This window comes from Spermophilus citellus (genome assembly GCF_964194105.1).
Source record: "Spermophilus citellus genome assembly, chromosome: 5".
In the NCBI taxonomy this organism is placed as follows: domain Eukaryota; kingdom Metazoa; phylum Chordata; class Mammalia; order Rodentia; family Sciuridae; genus Spermophilus; species Spermophilus citellus.
Window position 1 is genome coordinate 60,635,709 of NC_138186.1, and position 21,259 is coordinate 60,656,967.

General features: G+C 32.5%; 1 protein-coding gene across 2 annotated transcripts in view; it reads right to left on the bottom strand.

Moving 5' to 3' along the window:
- Positions 1-21,259, bottom strand: part of SUPT3H (SPT3 homolog, SAGA and STAGA complex component) — a gene marked incomplete at its 3' end in the record, with an annotated part of 501,076 nt that overhangs the window by 146,183 nt on the left and 333,634 nt on the right. For both annotated transcript variants that reach the window (XM_081296142.1, XM_081296141.1), the window contains exons 5-6: positions 19,631-19,721; positions 10,544-10,683 (exon numbers count right to left, since the gene is read on the bottom strand). In XM_081296142.1, the coding sequence (XP_081152268.1) occupies positions 10,544-10,683; positions 19,631-19,721 (231 nt within the window). The remainder of the gene's footprint in view (positions 1-10,543; positions 10,684-19,630; positions 19,722-21,259) is intronic.

The following is a 21,259-nucleotide window of genomic DNA, read 5'->3' on the forward strand; positions in this document are numbered from 1 at the left end:
TTTATCAGATGTATGGTTTATAAATATTTTTTTCCCAGTCCACAGATTGCCTTTCAGTTTCAGTGTTTTCTTTAGTGTATAGAAGCTTCTTAGTTTGATATAGTTTAATTTGTTAATATTTGCTTTAGTTACCTGAGCTCTTGGTGTGATATACAAAAAAAAAAAAAAAAAAAACATTGCCAAGGCCAATGTCAATGAGTTTTTTCACTTATGTTTCTTTCTAGCAGTTTTACAGTTTGTTTTATTTATCTTTAATCCATTAATCCATTTTGAGTTGAGTTTTGTGTGGTGTAAGAAAATGATCTGAAATATTATTCAGCAATAAAAGAGAATAAAATCATGGCATTTGCAGGTAAGTGGATAGCGTTGGAGAAGTTAATGACAAGTGAAGTTAGCCAATCCTGAAAAAAACAAATGTCAAATGTTTTCTCTGATATAAGGAGGCTGATTCATAGTGGGGTATGGAGGGGGAACATGGGAGGAATAGATGAATTCTAGATAGGGCAGAGGGGTGGGAGGGAAAGGAGGGGGCAGGGGATTAGCAAGGATGGTGGAATGTGATGGACATCATTATCCAAAGTACATGTATGAAGACACGAATTGTTGTGAACATACTTTATATATAACCAGAGATATGAAAAATTGTGCTGTATATGTGTAACAAGAATTGTAATGCATTCCACTGTCATTTATTTATTTATTTTTATTTAGAGATGTATTATATTTATTTTTATTTTTAAATTAATTTATTTTTTATTTATATATGACAGCAGAATGCATTACAATTCTTATTAGAGCATATTTTTTCATATCTCTGGTTGTATACACAGTATATTCACACCAATTAATGTCTTCATACCTGTACTTTGGATAATAATGATCACCACATTCTACCATCATTAATAACCCCATGCCCCCTCCTTTCCCCCCCAACCCTCTGCCCTATTTAGAGTTCGTCTATTCCTCCCATGCTCCCACTCCCTATCCCATGTCATTTATTTTTAAAAAATCAATTAAAAAATTTTTTTTAAAAGAAAAGGATCTGCCAGGTGTAGTGGTGCATACCTATAATCCCAGTGACTCAGGAGGCTGAGGCAGAAGTACTGCAAATTCAAAGCCAGTCTCAGCAACTTAAGAGCTGGGGATGTGGCTCAATGATTAAGCACTCCTGGGTTCAATCCCTGGTACCAAATATAAAAATTAAATAAAAAAGAAAAGAAAAAGATCTAATTTCTTTCCTTCCTAATTTTCTTCCTTCTTTCCTTTCTTTTCTTCCCTCCCTCCCTTCCATGTGGACATTCATTTTTCCTAAAACCTTTTATTGATCACACTATCCTCTTTCTATTTTGTGTTCTTGGTGCCTTGGCTGAAGATTAATTACTACATATATATGGATTCATTTCTAAGTTTTCTATTACATTTGTCTAGGTATGTATTTTTAAATTTTTTTAGTTGTAGTTGGACACCATACCTTTATTTTACTTTTATTATTTTTATGTGGTGCTGAGGATCGAACCCAGCACCTCACACATGCCAGACAAGCACTCTACTGCTGAGCCACAACCCCAGCCCCTATATATGTATTTTTTATGTCAATTCCCCAATTATTTTGCTTACGACAACTTTGTAATACAATTTAAAATCAGGAAATAGGATGCCTTCAATTTTGTTCTTCTTTCATAAGATGACGACTGTTTGGTCTTTTGTGATTTCCATATGAATTTTAGAACTGTGCTTTTCTGTTTCTTCGAAAAGTGCCATTAGGATTTTTGTTAGAGACACCAATGGATCTGTAGATTGCTTTAGGTTGCATGGACATTTTAATTCCTCTAATCCACGAACACAGGTTATTTTTCCATTTATATGCCTCTGTGATTTCTTTAATCTCCTTGAATAAACTTATCCTCATCATTATACAAAATACATATATGATGATATGAGGGGAAAAAAAAAGAAATGTGTCACATTAGATTGGGTAGAGAGAAGTGATGGGAGGGGAGAGGAGGGGAGGTGAAGGGGGGACAGGAAGGGCAGCAGAATAGACACTAGTATTGCTGTATGTATATACGTGTCTGTATAATCAATGCGATTCTGCAACCTGTACACTTGGAAAAATGAGAAATTATACCCCATTTGATTCAAATGTATGATATGTCAAGATCATTGGATTGTCATGCACAACTAATAAAAAAAGAATTTCAGACATTTCTTTGAAAGACAAAGAGATTGCTAAAATCAAAATTAATTAAAGAGATGATGATCAAATAAGTGTTACAAACTCTGAAAAAAAGATTCTATTCTTTCTGATACTATGGTATTTAAATAGTACTATTGTCTTGATTTCATTTCCAGATAGATGGATAATGAAAACTTCACACAGAGCTACTCCTAGAAAAAGGGGCTTCAATTCTTCATCTGTCAATCCCAGTTCTCTCCCTCCCCTTCTTTTTGTTGCCCCATGCTTGGATAATTTTTACAGATACAGTAAGGGATACAGTAGCATTCTTGGCAGATATTTGTGTATGTGCTACATTTTGGGAAATAAAGTTGTATTTTTAATTATTTAAGTTATTTAAAATACAATGGTAGAGTTTTTATGTAATAAAGCATTCTTTCAAAATAAAAACAATCACCCAGTATTTCTGAATTTTTCTAAAGTGTTTTCCTAAAATGTGGTCATTTTTGTATTTTCAGCTTCTCCATTTGCCTCCTGAAAGCAGGAAAATTAATTTGTTATTAATAATGATTGTTTTCTATTCTTTGAGGTGCAGATATACTACAAGGTGTAGAAGTCCTTTCTTCAAGGTAATATGTTTGAAAGTAAGATTTAGTAAGATGAAATGCCCAAATTGTTAATGTTTATCACTAGTTACTCAGCACTGCAGTTAGGATAACTTCTATAGCTAGAATGCGACGTTACTGCTAAAACTTGAACAGGAATTTATGCAAGCAATGAATACCTTTAGCAACTGAAAAGCACCAATAAAAGATTTGCCAAAGAAATCCTGGTGTTGAAAAGGCACATAACTGAAAATAATTATATGGTTACATCTTTTTATAATCTTACGTGAGTCAGAAGAAGTAACTGATTTTATATACTTAGAAACTGCATTTTTTTAAGTAGAAAAACAGTTACAGTCACACTTCCAGCTGTAAAATTACATCTACTTTATTCATTGTATATGGACAAACATTTCCTGAAAATTTATAATGTTTGAGGTACTATGCTAAGTGTAAAAGAGATGAAACTAAATAAGTGCATGCCCTCAAGGAACTTATTGAGGAAGTTTAAGTAAACAAACATAACTAATTACACCATAATTTATCATATACTGAAATATCTGAACTGAGGTATTGTAAGATGAAGAACAGTCCAGGAAAAGAAAACAAAGCAAATGTCTTGTTTAGGAAAACGCAAGTTTAAGAGAGTTCCTTCGGTAGTGTTTGTGAGTGTATGTGTGTGTGCAGGTACAGTACATACACATAAAAAGTGGGGGTGCTGGGAGGATGGGAGATGAGGATGAAAAGACTCTTGTAGAAAAAAGATAGCCATGAAAAGCAGCATCCTGGCAAGATCTGATCAGCCTTTTTTTTGAACTGATGCTATGAAAAGTTCCAAACAAACATGTTAATACAATGGATACATGATTGTGTAATTGTGATTAACCAAATATTTATGACTTAATCCAAAATTCTTAATTCTAAGTGAAGAATACGATGACATTGAAATACATCTAGTTATACTAAAGAGCCTCGTTTGTACAATTTATCAGAAGGTAGGGGCAACAATAAGTAAACTAATGGTAGCTCCTTACCATAGATGCAAAGAAGAGAGCAGAGAGAAATTATTTAAAGAAGCAATGATCTGTTAATTTCACTAAATAAACTGAAGCATTAAAAAGACAAAACTCTTGACACAGAATACACTTATTTTCAGATTTAGAAACACTAACTTGTTGAGATTAAACCAATAAACATAAATAAAAACCAGACTATAAAACAACAATCTGCCCACCTACTGTGGAGAATGTGGGTGAAGGAGAAAGAATAGGGAAATATAATCCACAAAATATTCAAGGCAAAAATAGTTTGGTTATTACAACAACCACAATTTGAGAACTATAAACATTAAATGTAAATTAGTGGTAAATCCTGTGGTATTCTTAAATTCAATGATATTTTAAAACTCTTCTCTGCCAAGGTGTTTTATAAACAAGTTGGATGTCTAAGAAAACCCTTGAAATGTATCCTAAAAGAGAGGATTTCATTTTAAAAAGAACAAACTGAAATTACTTGAGACAAAATATTGATTGGTTCTATAAAAACTTAAGTGAACAGTTTAATCAGTATGTGTTCATCAAATCCATTTGTGCAAGAATAAACAGCAGCCCCACAAAGGCCTGCACACATGTATTATCACTGGTGGACAATAATGTTTATAGTTAGTAGTGCTGATATCTATCTTTACCCCTTGATGTGGGAAAGGTGGAAGTGAACAGTAATCATTGTTCCTACATTTTACTACCAAATCCTGATTTAAAATATTCCTTCTCAGTAACAAAGGATACCTGTGGATGTCAGATCATATGTTCTGATTTAGATGAGGAAAAAACTGGATTTCTGAGTACAGTTTCAATGCTACCAACATGTATTTTGCTCCACAGCAGACTTAGGAGAGGGTCATGGAGGGAAAAAAAATTCTTTTAAATCTCACCCCAAAACTAATGGTAATGAATTTTGAATAACTCTGAAGGTAAAAGACAAATGGTAGTAATACTAAAATTTATCATAAAGATGGTAGTCATCTGAATTATCTTGTTGTAACATTTTCCCACAGAAAGCAACAATGTGAGATTATATATTCAGAAATGCTAGAGAATAATTAAAAAACAAACAGAAATAAAATAAACAAATATCCTACAACCACCTCTACTTTCACACAATGCATGGATGTACCAAACAAAGAATAACTTTAACTTAGTTCACATCGAAAAGAAAATCCTAAAAGATCCTTGACAACCACCTGTCAGATCAATGGTATTGGCAAAGACCTGGGTAAGAATTAGAAAATGCTAAAAACAAAACAAAACAAAATAAAAACCTGAAAATGTTCTCTACTTTATTTTTCATGTCAATAAACACTGAAAGTGCGTTCTCCAAGGGAAATTTAGACAAACATTATTGAACTCACAATTCAATTCTGGTTAAGTCAAATGTGTTCAGAAATTCAACCATTTCTTTCAAGTTTTCAAATTCATTAGCATACAGTGGTTCATACTTATCCCTAGTGCTCTTTTTTATGTGGTATCAGATGAAATACTTTGTATTTTACCACCCTACATTTCTACTAATAGTATGTGCCCAATCCTCTTATTCTTCACGATTTTATAGGCAAAAATGATTTTTGCTAATTGCAAGCAGTTATCTTATGCTCATTATTTTTATTTCTCCTGTGATTTGTATTTACCTTTACTATAAGAGGATAGATATGGATAAAATATAATTTGATAGCATATACAAAGTCACAAATAGAAATCAGAGCTACATCCTATATGTAAAATTTTGAGTTCTTCTACAACTAAATAATACTACCATTTTTGTAGCTTCTAGGTCAGAAAAACATAGTAAGTTACATTAATGCTGCCCTGTATAGCTAGAAATATCAAGTCCTTGAGGTGCTTCTATTAGCATTTCCTGAATAATAATTTCATAAAGTACTTTTAAAATCATTTGAAAAAAAATTACCCTTAAAATAACCAGACATGGCAATATGCTCTTTTGATTAATCATATCCTTTGTTGACTCTTCTTATGGACAGTTGAATAGTTTATCAATTAAAACAGTAGACAAACAGTTTCCTCACTGATGAGATGAAGAGGCATTACATTAAACTGTAGAATGATGACTAAAGAAGGTGTGGGGGTTAGGTAGGGGCCACCTACTCCTCAGGGACTCTTTGGAGCTACCTGAATAAGATTTTAAAACTGTTGCTTATTTATAAAATTTACACATATTCAGCAGATATTTATTTGAATCTTATTTCCCATGAATCAATCTGTTAAAGATCAGGAATGGTATGTTCCAGTCTCTACCACAAATGCATTTCTGTGACCTTTCTGAACTACCCAAAGTTTTTTTGTTATATTGAATGCTCTGGGATTTATATTTACTTTATTTTCAATATAGGCAACATCATTCAGTAATATAAAATCACTGTGTTTATTCCATTTAAAAGCCTTTCTCTTTAAATTCTCTTTTCACTGAAACTAATGTTGTTATCATTAGCATTTGGGGCTGTCTGACATACCTCTGACTGTTCTTTTACCTTTAAAAATAAACTGGTCTTTATAGGGTATGCATGTACTAATATGTAACAACGAATCCCAGCATTATGTACAGCTATAATGCACCAATAAAAATATGGAAAAAATCTAGTCGAATGATTTACATTCCTATATACTATATCTATATGGACATAGGTGTATATATTTATATAAAACTGTATATATATATAAACTACACACATCTTCCTAGTCTTTCTACTTTCTTTTTTTGGGGGGTGGGGGTACCAGCTATTGAACTCAGGGGCACTTGATCACTGAGTCACATACCCTTCCCTATTTTATATTTTATTTAGAGACAGGGTTTCACTGAGTTGCTTAGCACCTTGCTTTTGCAGAGGCTGGTTTTGAACTCAAGATCCTCTTGCCTCAGCCTTCCAAGCCACTGAGATTACAGGCATGTACCATTGTGCCTGGCTCTTTCTTATTTCTTTCTCTTTCTTCTTTCTCTTGTTTCTTTCCAGTGCTAGGAATTGAACCAAGGGTCTTATACATGCTGAGCAAGTACTCTAGCATTGAGCTACAACCTCAACCCTATCTTAATTTCTTAATGCCACATACATTTAAATTATTAATATTTTTTGAGTTTCAGGTTTTAAATCAATCTGTTAATTTTTTGATATTTGTAAATGTTTATCTAAACTGGTGTCAGTGTTTTTTCTTTTGTGTTATTCTTATTTAAGGTATATTTGGACTCTTTGATTTTAAAAGCATTTTATTTTCCTTTCCTTCATAATTAATAAATATCATCACAGGTAGAAATAGGGACTAAAAGAAAGAAGACACTTGAAAAATAGAAGAAGATAGAGAACTTTCATAGCCATTTACTCTTCCTGGCTCTTTGATGTGTTTTCTAGTTCATTTACCTGTTAAAATTTCATAAGCTTGGGACAGAAAATCCCTAAGGATCACAACCTCATAATACTTGAGGCACAGTTGAGCAATATGCCCAATTTCTCTTATCATTCAAGCTTGGTGAGACACTTGTTTTAAAAATTGATAGCCATTTCATTTCAGGTTAAGCATATTCAAATAGCCATCAAGAATACTACTAAATTTTAAGGTTATTAAAAAAAAAAACCTTTTAGGTCTGGTACAGTGACACATGACTGTAATCCCACTTACTTGGGATGCTGAGGCAGGAGGACTGCAAATTTGAAGCCAGTCTCAGCAACTTAGAGACCCTGTCTTAAAAATAAAATAAGAAGGAGTTGGGGATATAACTCAGTGATAGAGCTCCCCTGGGTTTATTTTTTAAAAAAAAGCTGCCTTAAATTTTATTTCCACCTTTCTGCTTTCTTTCCAGATTAAAGTATGAAGCCACTGACTTAACATAAATAGACACAGGATTTTCTGCACCCTAACCTGTTTAAAGACCACTTTCTCTAGTAAGTTATAATTCTTGCTCTCTAATACTCATAATCAATTTGAAGACAGGAGTGAAGGCACAGTTTACTTAAGTTTTTAAAGTGTCCACTGTTTACAAGCCCTCTGCGAACTCAGTAGCTAGATAATTTACTTTGCCAATGGTAAACCTTAGTTTCTCAGGTTCCTCCGTAAGCAGAGTAGCAGCATCTTAGGTAGAAATGTTCTGTGAATGACAATACTTCTCCCTTTTTTCTAAGCTTCTGGTTTACACCAAGTCCATTTACTTGATTAGAATTTAAAAAATGAAATAACAAAACATTATCAATGTCAGAGCATACCTGCCTCATTTAGGAGGGGAATAGGTATAATGAGGGGTAGCTGGAAGAGAGCTGTATTTTTATTTATTATTATGATTACCATTTTCCAGCTTATACTTCTCAGTCCTTCAAAGACACAAAAAACGACTCTGAACATTTTAAAATTTAATTTGATAATCTCTGAGGGTCTTCAAATATCATATTTATGTATCTCTACTAAAGATATACCCAAGTGTTAAGAAATTTGGTGCTGGAGGTCAATGAACAAGGTAGGAATTAATTAGCTATCTTGATGATAAACTAGCAAGGTAAAAGGATGTAAAAGTAAGACACTTTTTTCATATTTCATGTCACATAGTACTTAATAGTAATGAAGTACATTAGGAGTGAAACACAAAGGCAGGCACACACATATCAGCTGAAAACCATAGCAAATAAGCCATTCTGTTTTCTGTATGCTTGCTCAATGTTTTGGGACAAAACTGGAGTCCCAAGTGAGACTTTATGTCTATAAAAGTTTCTCTCTCTTAAATTATTTTAAATAAACTAATGAAACATCATCATCAACAACAAAAAGAACACAAAGTAGGCATGGTTGGTAGGTCTATACCATTTTCATACACTCTAGAGGAGAAGACAGTAAATAGTTTTTGTGACTCCAAGTGATACTTAAAGGAAAATCAAATCACTCAATGATGCCAAGAATGATTATTCTACTGCACTTTAAAAGCAAGAGATTGCAGTCTGTGAGTCCAAAGTGGTTTCAGATGGACTGCCACAGTTGTGGTTTACTCTTGAAACTGTAACTTGTCAAATTAGAAGCAGGCAAGGCCTCTGCTCTTAACAGTTCCACTTTCTACTGTCTACAGTTATGTCTACAAGTCCATCACATTTTATTCAGATGCACTCTGTTATATGGATGAGTAGAATATCAAAACTATTTTTTATTGTCTGAGTTACAGAAGATTTTAGTTATAAAAACTTAAGCTGTTAATCTCTTGCTTATTGTATAGATGAAGCAGAATTCCACTATTTTTATTAACTATTGATGTTTTATTATCCAATATAACATAGGGAAGTGGTATACAGACTATGTAAGTGCTCAAGATTTTTCTACTCTTAAATTCCAAATATTTTATTGATTTTAACTAGTACCTTACTGACTTGATTTTCCAAGCATGAGCTCAGAGTTACAAAATGCTCCATTTCTTCTCTTCCTCATTGATTGTGGAATCCCCTTCTGGGCAACAAGCTTGGTTAGCTAAAATTTTCACATCAAACTTGAAAAGCTACTTGTTCAATTTTAATTGTTTTATGTAGACCCTTTCCTTAATGACTTTTAATGCCTATTTTTATAATATAAAATATTTTAAAAATAAAGCATAAACAAGATTTTCTCTCTACATAATACATCATAAACAAAACCATGCCACTAAACAATCATATCCTGTTTAGGTCATAATGACACCAGAAATGCATGTTTATCATCTGTTTTGGACAACTTAGCATGTTTTTGGCCCAAGGCAAAGTTGAACTAAAACCATTTGCAGTTGCCCCAAACCAAGATAACCACACATTTCTAAAGTAATTGATACCTAAAAGAACATTGCCTTTAGATCACAGTTCATGATCTAAGCATACTAATTCCATAAAGAAGGTTGTTACAGTATATAAAGCATTATGTCTATTGGACTTCCTCCAGAATTTAACATGAAATAATATATTTTTAGCATGTGTAGATAAAGTGTATGATAATGTAGACATTTAGCAACATCTTTTGGAATTCTGGAATTACCTCTCTTGCCCAATTTAAAGAAAAGAGAAAAACTGGGATGTCTTACATGTAAAAGTATTATAATAAGAATATAAGATCACTGCCTTGCAGTTTGGAAGGCATGCAGACAAAATTATTACTCTTAATTTTATTGAAGTATATTTAAAGAACCAATTTTATTTATAGATAGCTAAAATAAGTAGAAGACATATGTTTTCTTCTTCATTGTTACAATAAATCTATGGAATCCAAATATATGTCACTAACTTTGTGTTACAGTGATATAAAACATGCAATTGCTTTAGATACTATCTTAACTGATGAGGCTGACCACAGCCTATTAGAAACAGTCTAAAAAACATCTCTGCACTCTACAGGCCAAAACAAAAGCAGTAAAAATTACCTCTGCCCCAAATACAACTAGATAATTTATAACAAAAAATAAGTAAATGATTAATTATATACAAGTTTTAATGAAATAAAACCCAGCAAATGTCAGATCCAGATTAGGGAAACCTACTCACTTTTAAAGAAACAGAGAAACACTAAGCTATTTCCTGAACTCAACTGTAAAGGCAATGTCTGAGTCTTTCTCCAGACCTTACTCCTCTGTATACTGCTGCCATGAGACATAAAACAATTGATTTGGGGATTTAAGAAAACAGTTGAAGAATACAAGAACCATATATACAAGCACCATGATGATTGTTACATTACTGTAAAAAGAGAAGCACGTACTATACCTCCATTCTTTCTTGTTTAACTTCATCAATTTCATCATCTTCAAACATTGCCAGAAGTTCTCCTGTCTGGTCAATAGAGTTGAGAAAGTCCTGAGCAATTTTTTGTCTTTTGTTTGTGTTACTGTTGCCACTTAGTTTATCTTCATGAATATCACGGAAGAAAGAAAAATAGTCTCAGTAAGTTTGTCTGCATCAACCATTGCATTTATTAAATACATAAAATTCAGAATTGGAAATCTCTCACAACTGTCTTTGAAAGGAGAATTCTTGTATCCAAAATAAATGTGGAAGTCATATAGAATTAAATCATCTATACATCACAATCAGATCAAAAGAATAAAATCAAGTTATTAATTACTATAGTAAGTGTGAAAGGGTTATATGATTACTTTTTAAAGATTCGAAAAAAATACTGTTATATACTATTTATAGTTGATACTTGTGAAACAAATAATAGAAAAAAGTGAAAAGTAAGAATATATGAGGTAAACACAGTCACTAGTAACATTTTGTTATAAAATGTAGTCATGACCAACAGCACTAAATGAGATAGAGTAGGATAGCATCTGATAATAAAAGGAAAATTAACAAATTTTTATGCAACAAAGATAACAGCAAAATAAATAATAAATGAATAACAAAAGGAAAACTTATTAAAAAGCATAATTATGAGATATTTGAACAATATGACAAGGTAAAGTTCATGGATCAAATGTGTTTTAATACCTATATACATATGAGAATTCACTTTATTATCTTAGGTCCATAAATCATTTTTCTTCACTTTTATCATTTTTGTTAAAAACTTTAGTTTCAAAAGTTTTCATAAATATCCATAAGTGAAATGTTGCCTCTTCAAGTGGTTTTTCTTTAATTCAATGTCCACACTTTCTTCCCTTTTATCAGCCAATCTCAAATTCCAGATAGATATGACCCACATTAACCATCCAGTTTTCACCCATCCATGTTTTTCCCTGCTCCTACACTCATATAAACACATTCATTTAGAGGCCTTTTATTTACATTTTCTTTTTAGAAAAGGGTTCTGTTCATGTTTCTTAGTTGATGGGAGAGAAAACTCCCTCCAAGCCTACTGGTATAGCTCAGATTCCTTTAAAAGGTCTGCACCATATTTTATGGTATATATACACCAAAGCTTTTCAACCAATCCTGTTGACAGGCGCACATTTTGTTTTAGATTTTTGCCATGGGAAAAGTAAAATTTACTTTCCCTAATTACCAATCAATTTATTTATTTCCTCATTTTTCTCAGTTATCTGAATAAGCCTTTACATATTCTCTCTCTCTCTCTCTCTCTCTCTTTTGGTGCTGGGAATTGAACCCAGGGCCTTTTGTATGAAGCTTTATCCCCAGCCCCTATTTACTCTCTATTTTTAATCCCTATTCACTTTCAACTGTTTTGGTCTTTTTCTTGCTAATTTAAAAGGGCACATTTATATTTTCCTTTTACAATGTGAGTGAGTGAAAAATAGCCCTTCATTTTTCTATGGATCTGGGGGCATCTTTGGCAATAGAAGAGTTTTAACATTTTTACATGGTCACATAACGTCTTTTATTTAAGATGACTTTTCTCCACACCTATATACTGTATATGTAAAGTTCTAAGTTTTCTTTTCAGATTTTAAGTCTTGTTTTTTTCTGATTTCATCTTTAATCCATCTATAATCTACTGGTGTATGGTAATATTGTAGGGTCACTTTTATTTTCTACCCAGCAGTCAGTATCACTGGTACAGTACCATTCATATACATTTTTATATTTTAGAAAACTTTTGCCATATCTTATAATTCTTATATATCTTAGATTCTTTTACTTTGTTTCACTCATCTTTATGTTTAGTCTTCAGTGACACCACAGGCTTTATACACATTTTTTTTTTTACTTTTTTTTATTGTTGGTCGTTCAAAACATTACATAGTTCTTAATATATCATATTTCACAGTTTGATTCAAGTGGGTTATGAACTCCCATTTTTACCCCGTATACAGATTGCTGTATCACATCAGTTACACTTCCATTGATTTACATACATTTTTAAAAATATCTTTTAATGTATATAGATTTTTAGTTATAGATGGACACAATACATTTATTTTATTTATTTATTTTTATGTGGTGCTGAAGATCGAACCCAGTGCCTCACATCTGCTAGGCAAACACTCTACCACTGAGCCTCAAATGCAACCCTTTATATACACTCTTATTCTTCTACTTTATGCGATCCCTAGCTACATAGGAACATTTATTTCCCCCCATAGAAACCTAAGCATATTTTTACAGAATTCTAGGAAAAAACTTTTTAAAACTTAATTTAGGGTAAACTGACATATTTAATGCCCTTCAATTACATTTTCCTTTCTTGTTGTGTTTGTTCCTAATTTTATTAGTTTTGATAGTCAAAACTGACAAATTTCCCCCTATTTCAATTCTCGGGATTGCTCTCATTAAGTCCTACAGATGGTTGTACAAAACATTTTGCTATTCATTGCTTTGTAAAATACTTGTCTTTGTCCTAATATTACTTAGGAATACATTTCTTAATTTCCAAGTAGTTAATATTTGGGGATTTTATTATTTTTTACAATTGTATTGAATTAACATCAGTGAATTGATTCCTATCAAAAATCTACTCTTAATTTGTAAAGGTAATCTTTGTGGTCAATTGACAAAGAATTTTTGTAAATGTTCTGTGAACATTTTGGAAAAAATAATGCAGACATTCCAGGGTAATAAAAGTTATAAGCATATCTATTTTGTTTTTAATTTGTTCTTTTTAGATAAACATAATAGTAGAGTATATTTTGACATATTATACATACATGCAGTATAACTTCCCATTCTTGTGGTTGTACATAATGTAGTTACATTGCCCTTATGCATATGTGAACATTGGAAAGTTATATCCAACTCATTCTACCATCTTTCCTATTGCCATTCTCTCTCCCTTCCCTTCATTCCCCTTTGTCTAATCCAATGAATTTCTTTTCTTCACCTGCCCCCTTATCGTGTGTTAGCATCTGCATATTAGAGAGCATTCCGCCTTTGTTTTTTTTTTTTTTTTTTTTTTTTGGCATTGGCTTATTTCACATAGCATGATAGTCTCAAGTACCATCCATTTACCAGCAAATGCCATAATTTCATTGTTCTGTATGGCTGAATATTATTCCCTTGCGTATAGGCACTGCATTTTCTTTATCCATTCATCTGTCGAAGGGCACCTAGGTTGGTTCCATAGCTTAGTGAATTGAGCTGCTATAAACATTGATGTGGCTATGTCACTATGATATGCTGATTTTAAATCCTTCGGGTATACCAAGGAGTGGGATAACTGGGTGAGTGAGTGAGTTCCATTTGTGAGTTGGTGGTTCCATTCCAAGTTTTCTGAGGAATCTCCATACTGCTTTGCAGAGTGGTGGCACCAATTTGCAGTCCCACCAGTGATGTATGAGTGAGCCTTTTCCCCCACATCCTTGCCACCAAATATTGTTACTTGTGTTCTTGAAACTTGCCATTCTGACTTGAGTTGAGATAGAATCTCAGAGCGGTTTTAATTTGCAGTTCTCTAATTGCTAGTGACGTGGAACATTTTTTCGTATATTTGTTGACCAGTCATATTTCTTCTGTGAAGTGCCTGTGCAGTTCCTTTGCCCATTTATTGATTGGGTTATTCGTGGTTGGTTGGTTGGTTTTCTGGTGCTAAGTTTTTTGAGTTCTTTATATATCCTGGAGATTAATGCTCTATCTGAGGTGCAGGTGGCAAAGATTTTCTCCCATTCTGTACGTTCTCCCTTCACCTTCTTGATTGTTTCCTTTGCTGGAAGAAACTTTTTAGTTTGATACCATCCCATTTATTGATTCTTGATTTTACTTCTTGTGCTTTAGGAGTCTTGTTGAGGAATTTGGTTCTTAAGCCAACATGATGGAGAGTTCGGCCTACTTTTTCTTCTCTGATCTAATGGTCCTTGATCCACTTTCAGTTGAATTTTGCATGGGGTGAGAGATAGGAGTTTAATTTCATTTTGATACATATGGGTTTCCGGTTTTCCCAGCTCCATTTGTTGAAAAGGCTATCTTTTCTCAACGTTTGTTTATGGCCCCTTTGTCTAGTATGAAATCACTGTATGTGGGTTGTCTCTGTGTCTTCTCTTCTGTACCACTGGGCTTCATGTCTGTTTTGGTGCCAATACCATGCTGTTTTTGTAACTACAGCTCTGTAGCATAATTTAAGGTCTGGTATTGTGGTGTCTCCTGCTTCACTTTTCTTGCTATCCTGGGCCTCTTATTTTTCAAAATGAATTTCATGACTGATTTTTCTATTTCTATGAATACTGTCATTGGAATTTTGATAGGAATTGCATTAAATCTGTACAGAGCTTTTGGTAGTATGGCCATTTTGAGAAAATTAATTCTGCCTATCCAAGAATATGGGAGATATTTTCAACTTTTAAGGTGTTCTTCAGTTCCTTTGTTTAGTTGTCTGTAGTTTTCATTGTAGAGGTCAATTTAACAAGGGAGGTAAGCATATGTTGATAGTTTGCTAATTTATTGTTAATGTCTACTATTCCAAAATTTGTGTCTTCTACAATTATATAATATTCTTCCTTATCCTTTTGGAGCTTTTAATATTGAATTTTACCTTGTATCTTAATATTGTCCCTCCTGCTAATATTTGTTCATTTCATTATTTACAACTTTGAGCTTCCCATTTTTTTGCTGTTGTTTGCAATTTGTCTAGTAATTGAAGAATTCAATCCATTTACATTTAATTTGATGACCAATGTACAACTGATTTTTATTATTTTCTCTTACTTCATGTTTAGCATTTATCTTACATTTTTTTTCTCCTTTTCCTTTATTTTTACTGGTTTGGTTATGTTGCTAATCCTTCCATTTTCTTATGTTAATTTAAAATTGTAAAAAATCTCTCCATTTTCTTCATGGTTACCTTCTATTTTTCCATTTTCATAATGTTGACCTCCCCTTCTTCTACTTAGATCCATTACTTGAACATATTTAAACAATATAGTTCAAACTCTTATTTAAATGAATTATCAAGTATACCTCTAACAAGAGGTAACATTTCCCCAATAAATTGTTTTTCCTAGTCTTACCCACAATTCAGTGCAAGACTTTCAGAACACTTTCATTTTCCCTCTTTTCACTCCCCACCAACAGACCTGTGAAAAATGTTTGCCTCATCCTTTCTTCCTCTCTCTGAACTCTTGGCTTTTTATGAAAAGAGTATTATCTGTGGAATAGTCAAAATTTCCTTTTAAGAATTTGTTATTCTGAGTTACTACATTTAGTTCCATGATGTAAGTTAGCCTTTGTATACTTTGTTAGGAACCAGTCAATTTTTTTTTCTTGTACGTAGATATCCAGTTGTTCTAGCACCATTTGTTGAAATGATTATTTTCCCCCCATTAAATTAATTTGAAGCCCTTGTCAAAATCAATTGACCCTGATTTGATACCTAGCTCCCTGATCCATTTTGAGTTAATTTTTGTGGATGGCGAGAGAAAGGGATTCAATTTCATTTTGTTGCATATGGATTTCCAATTTTCCCAGCACCATTTGTTGAAAATGCTATCCTTCCTCCATTGCATGCTTTTAGCCCCTTGCTTTGATATAAAGAGAACAACTAAGAACAGAACAGGAAGAAAGAGCATGAGGAAAAGACTACAGTAAACAAAGACGAATGGGGGGAGAGAAACGGAGAGAGAAGGGAAAGCATATGGAAATGGTAGGAGACCTTCAAGGATACATAAAATTATAAGAGGTTATGAGGGGCAAGGGGGAGGGAAAAAAAAAAAGGGAGAGAATTGAACAACAGCAGGGGAGGTAGAGAGGGAAGATGGGAGGGGAGGGGAGGGGAGGGGGGGTAGTAGGGGATAGGAAAGGTAGCAGAATACAACAGTCACTAATATGGCATTATGTAAAAATGCGAATATGTAACAGATGTGATTCTGCAATCTGTATTTGGGGTGAAAATGGGAGTTCAAAGCACAATTTGAGTCTAATGTATGAAAGATGATATATCATGAACTATGTAATGCGATAAATAATCAATAAAAAAAAAATCAATTGACCCTAAATGTGAAGGCTTTTTCTGGTTTCTCAATTTCAATTTATTCCAAATGGTTATTCATTGATGATCAATATGTCTATCCTCTTATCAGTACCATTCTGTCTTGATTCTTGCAGGAGCTGAAATCACTAAGCATGAATCCTCTGACTTTGTTCTTTGTCAAGATCGTTTTACCTATTTTGAGTCCTGAATATCCTAGAAAATGGGTCATTTTATGCCAGAATCAGAAAGTTTCATGTGAATGATAAAATCAATTTGCTCATTTCTACCAAAAGCAGGTGGAATCCATAGATCAAGTTGAGGAGTACTACCACCTTAACAATATAAGTATTCCAATCAATAAAAACAGGATACCTATTTTAATCTAGTCCTTCTTTTTTTGAACAATATTTTGTAATTTTCAATGTAGAAGTCTTAGAGGTGTTTGGTAAAATTCATTTCAAAATATTTTGTTCTTTTTGATGCTACTGCAAACTGCACTGTTTTCTTAATTTCATATTTGGAGGGTTCATTGCCAATTTATCAGAATCTGCTTGATTTTTGTATATTTCTATGATCAAAACTCACTGAGTTTCCCATATCTCAGCTACTTGGGAAACTGAGGCAGGAGGATCATGAGTTTGAGGCCACCATGGGCAACTTGAGACCCTATTTCAAAATAAAATATTAAAAGGGCTAGGAAGGTAACTCAGTAGTAAAGCATTCCTGGGTTCAATTGCCAGTTTCAAACAAAAACAGAAACAAAACAAAATTGCTAAGCTTGTCTATTAGCTTTAACAGTTCTTAGTGGGTTTCTTAAGAATGTTCTATATATAAGACTATGTAATCTATAGATAATTTTACTTCTTCCTTTCCAGTATAGATGTCCTTTGTTCTTTTTATGCCTAAGTACCCTTGCTAAAACCTCCTACACAATGTTACATATAAGTGGCACAAGTGGACATCCTTGTCTTATTCTGGATCTCAGGAAATAAAGTACCCAGTGTTTCACCACTAAGTATGATGTTGTTTGTTGGGTCTTCACAGATGGCTGTCTTAGAATTTTTAAATTTCTTATATTTGGTACTAGGGATTGAACTCAGGGGTACTTTATCATTGAGCTATATTGCCTAGCCTTTAATTATCTTATTTTATTATTATTATTTTTTTAATTTTGAGGCAGGATCTTCCCAAGTTGCTCTGGCTGGGCTCGACCTTGTAATCCTCCTGCCTCAGCATCCTTAGTAGCTGGAATTAAAGACATGCACCATTGCACCTGGCTAATATCAACTTTAAAAAAAAATAGTGGACTTTTTAAAAGATACACAAAATTGGAGCTTATAAATGAAGATTAAGAGGAATGATTTCAAATAAATAAAAAGAGCACATCAGATCAAATTCTGGTATTAGCAAAACTGAATAGTAGTCTTATTAGTCTAAGTTTCTAGGTATTCAAAGCATGGTATTAACTATCATTTATTCAGTGACACACATGTATGAAATGCTTTTAGAATATTATGTTGAACTCTCAAAAGAACTTACATGTTAAGAAGCACAATTTCCTCTTAGAAATAAGAAAACTGACTCTACAGGTCACATACAGAGAAATATGTGGGGCTGATTGGAATCCATGTCTATTTTACTCCAAGTCAGGATTCTTTAAGCAGTCAATAAAAGGAAACTTTAAATTCACTTGACAACAGTTTTCCAGAATTAAATTTTAGAAAAGTTCTGTAGTGTTAAATATGGGATACTGTGTAATATATTTAATTAGAAACATTTTTTTTTCAAGGCTATTTCACATCATTTGTTGACAGAAAATGAAAATAACTGGTTCTTTTTCAAAATTGTTAACCTCAGTTTTTGGAAATATTCATTAGCTAGTATTTTGTCAGTTTCTTATTTTTTAATTTATCTATTAGAAATGGACACAATTGTATAATGATTATAATCAAACTATTTCTAAAATAGTTTGCTATTTCTAAAAATGGATTCTTTCACAAAATACTTATAAATAACATAAATTATTTCTTAAGATATTTCTAAATAAGTTTTATTTTAAATAAAGCCTATGAATTTATTTTTATTCAGAAATAAGTACTTATCTATTTTCAACTTAGTAATATTTGATTTTGCAACATTAATATTTTACTAAATATTCTAAAATGGGAAATGATTTCAAAAGATCAGAGAAAGAAAATTTTCTACTTTGTATTACCTTTTTTTTAGGGGTGTGGAGGGAAGGTACTGAGAATTTAACCCAGGGGTGCTTAACCACTAAGTCACATCTCCAGCCCTTTTTAAAATATTTTATTTTGAGATAGGGTCTCACTAAGTTGCTTAGAGCCTCACTAAATTGCTGATGCTGACCCTCCTGTATCATCATCTCCAGCCACTGAGAATACAGGTGTGCAACACTGTACCCAGCTGTTATTATGCTTTTTGTTAGAAACAGAGCAGAACGAGGTGACTTTATATTATAAAACATCAGATACATTTTATTACAAATAAATAAAACCTGTACATGTCAATTTCAAAACTAAACACACAGAAATACAAAATTTTTCTGGCTCTCTAAGCCACCACAGAAAAATCACTCTTGCAAAAACCAATTATATTGAATCAATACAATTTTCTTTGTGTCATGATTTTCTGATATAAAACAGTACACAAATTATTAAAAGGAAACAAACTCTGATGAAGTCATCTAAATAGAAAGTCACAATATTAAACTGCCAACAACTAAATATTTGGATAATTTCCAAACTGTATTATTTTTAATAGTATATATATATATGTGTATATATATATATATATATATAGTATATAATATATATATATATATATATATATATATATATATAAAGTATATAAAATATATATATATATATATATATCCTAATATGAAGGGGATATTGACATTAACTTTGAAATAATGTGTCATTCAACAGACATGTGTCACAGCTACTGTTTTTATCTTAGTGTTTTGTTTTGGTTACCTTCTAGAAGATCATCTTCATCTATGCCTTTGATGATCTTTGATTTGTAGTCTCGAATAAACATATATTTTAGTAGTCTTCTAAGCTTTTTCTATTAAAAACATGAAATAAGTAAATAATAAAACTTACATACATATTCATTTTATTTAATAAGGACTACTATGATTAATAAAATTTAATAAACCAGTAACCCAGAATCACTGGAGAAAATATAGCAATCTATAGAACAATTCTATAAAATAAATATGTAGTCATTAAATGAAATATAAATGCTAAAATAAAAGTAGTTTTAAAATTACCTATCTTATGCAAGTATCCAGATGTTCCAGAATCACAATAATTATTTTTTTGCGTGTCTTATAAAAAGTTTTAAAATTCTTTTTGAAGATTGTAATAAATACCACATTTGCCATACTAAGGTTAAGTATTCTTATGCTGTAGAATTTTTATACACAAATTTTTATTTTTAAAAAGTGACTCATAAACATCTAGATAATGGATTTATAACAATTGTTTTAAAAAATATATGTATCCTTTACATCTATTTTTTCTATCATCTGAGATCTTTTCACCAGAAGAATTGGTTTGTGTATAATATTTTGGTGAAACTATGCTGTAACCTGAGAAACTATTTTTAAAAAACTTAAAGATCATGAATGATAGTTAGATATTAATGATGGCCTTCTTCAGATTTATTAGAAAACTACAATACCACTTAACTTTAAAAGTGACTGGTAATACGTAGTAGTAATCTGTTTTGTATTTACACTCAGAAGACGTTGTGACTGATTCCTGACCTTCAGGTTTAAGATTTCTTTTCTTCTTCTTTTTCTTTCTTTCTTTCTTTCATTTTGTTTTGTGGTGCTAAGGATAGAACCTGGGGCCTTGGGCTAGGCAAGTTGATCCACCGCTGAGCTATATCACCAGTCCTTTTCTATTTTTGAGACAAGGTCTTGCTATAAAATACCCAGGCAGGCCTTGAACATTCAGTCTTCCCTCTTGCCTTGAGGCTCCCAAGTAGGTGGGACTACAGGCAAGTGCCAGCATGCCTGGCTCCCTTGTCCAAAATTTCTAATAATAACTGAAATGTACCACATTTTGCAAAGCTCTTCACAAGCATTTCAATAGCCCTGAGACATAGACAAATATAATTATCATTTTATATACAGGAAAACAGAGGTAAAGATTGGTCTTACAACCAAAGTTCAGCATAGCCAGAAGTAGAACATAACTTTTAAATCTCAGTTTATTCATTTCGAAAGTAAGAAAAGTACCTCCCTAACATGCCTATTTGTGAGGAATTCATGAAACAAGGTGAAGCTGCTTAGTCAATATGTAAAACATAGCAGTCAATAACTACTGCTTGAATGTAAACTAGAAATTATTATTATTATTAATTTTGGTACCAGAGATTGAACTCAGGGCACTCGACCACTAAGCCACATCCCCAGCCCTTTTTTGTATTTTATTTAGAGACAGGGTCTCACAGAGTTGCTTAGCGCCTCACATTTGCTAAGGCTGGCTTTGAACCTGTGATCCTCCTGTCTAAGTCTCCCGAGTTGCTGGGATACAGGTGTGCGCCACTGCACCTGGCAAAACTAGAAATTATTAAGAGGAAAAAACCCACCT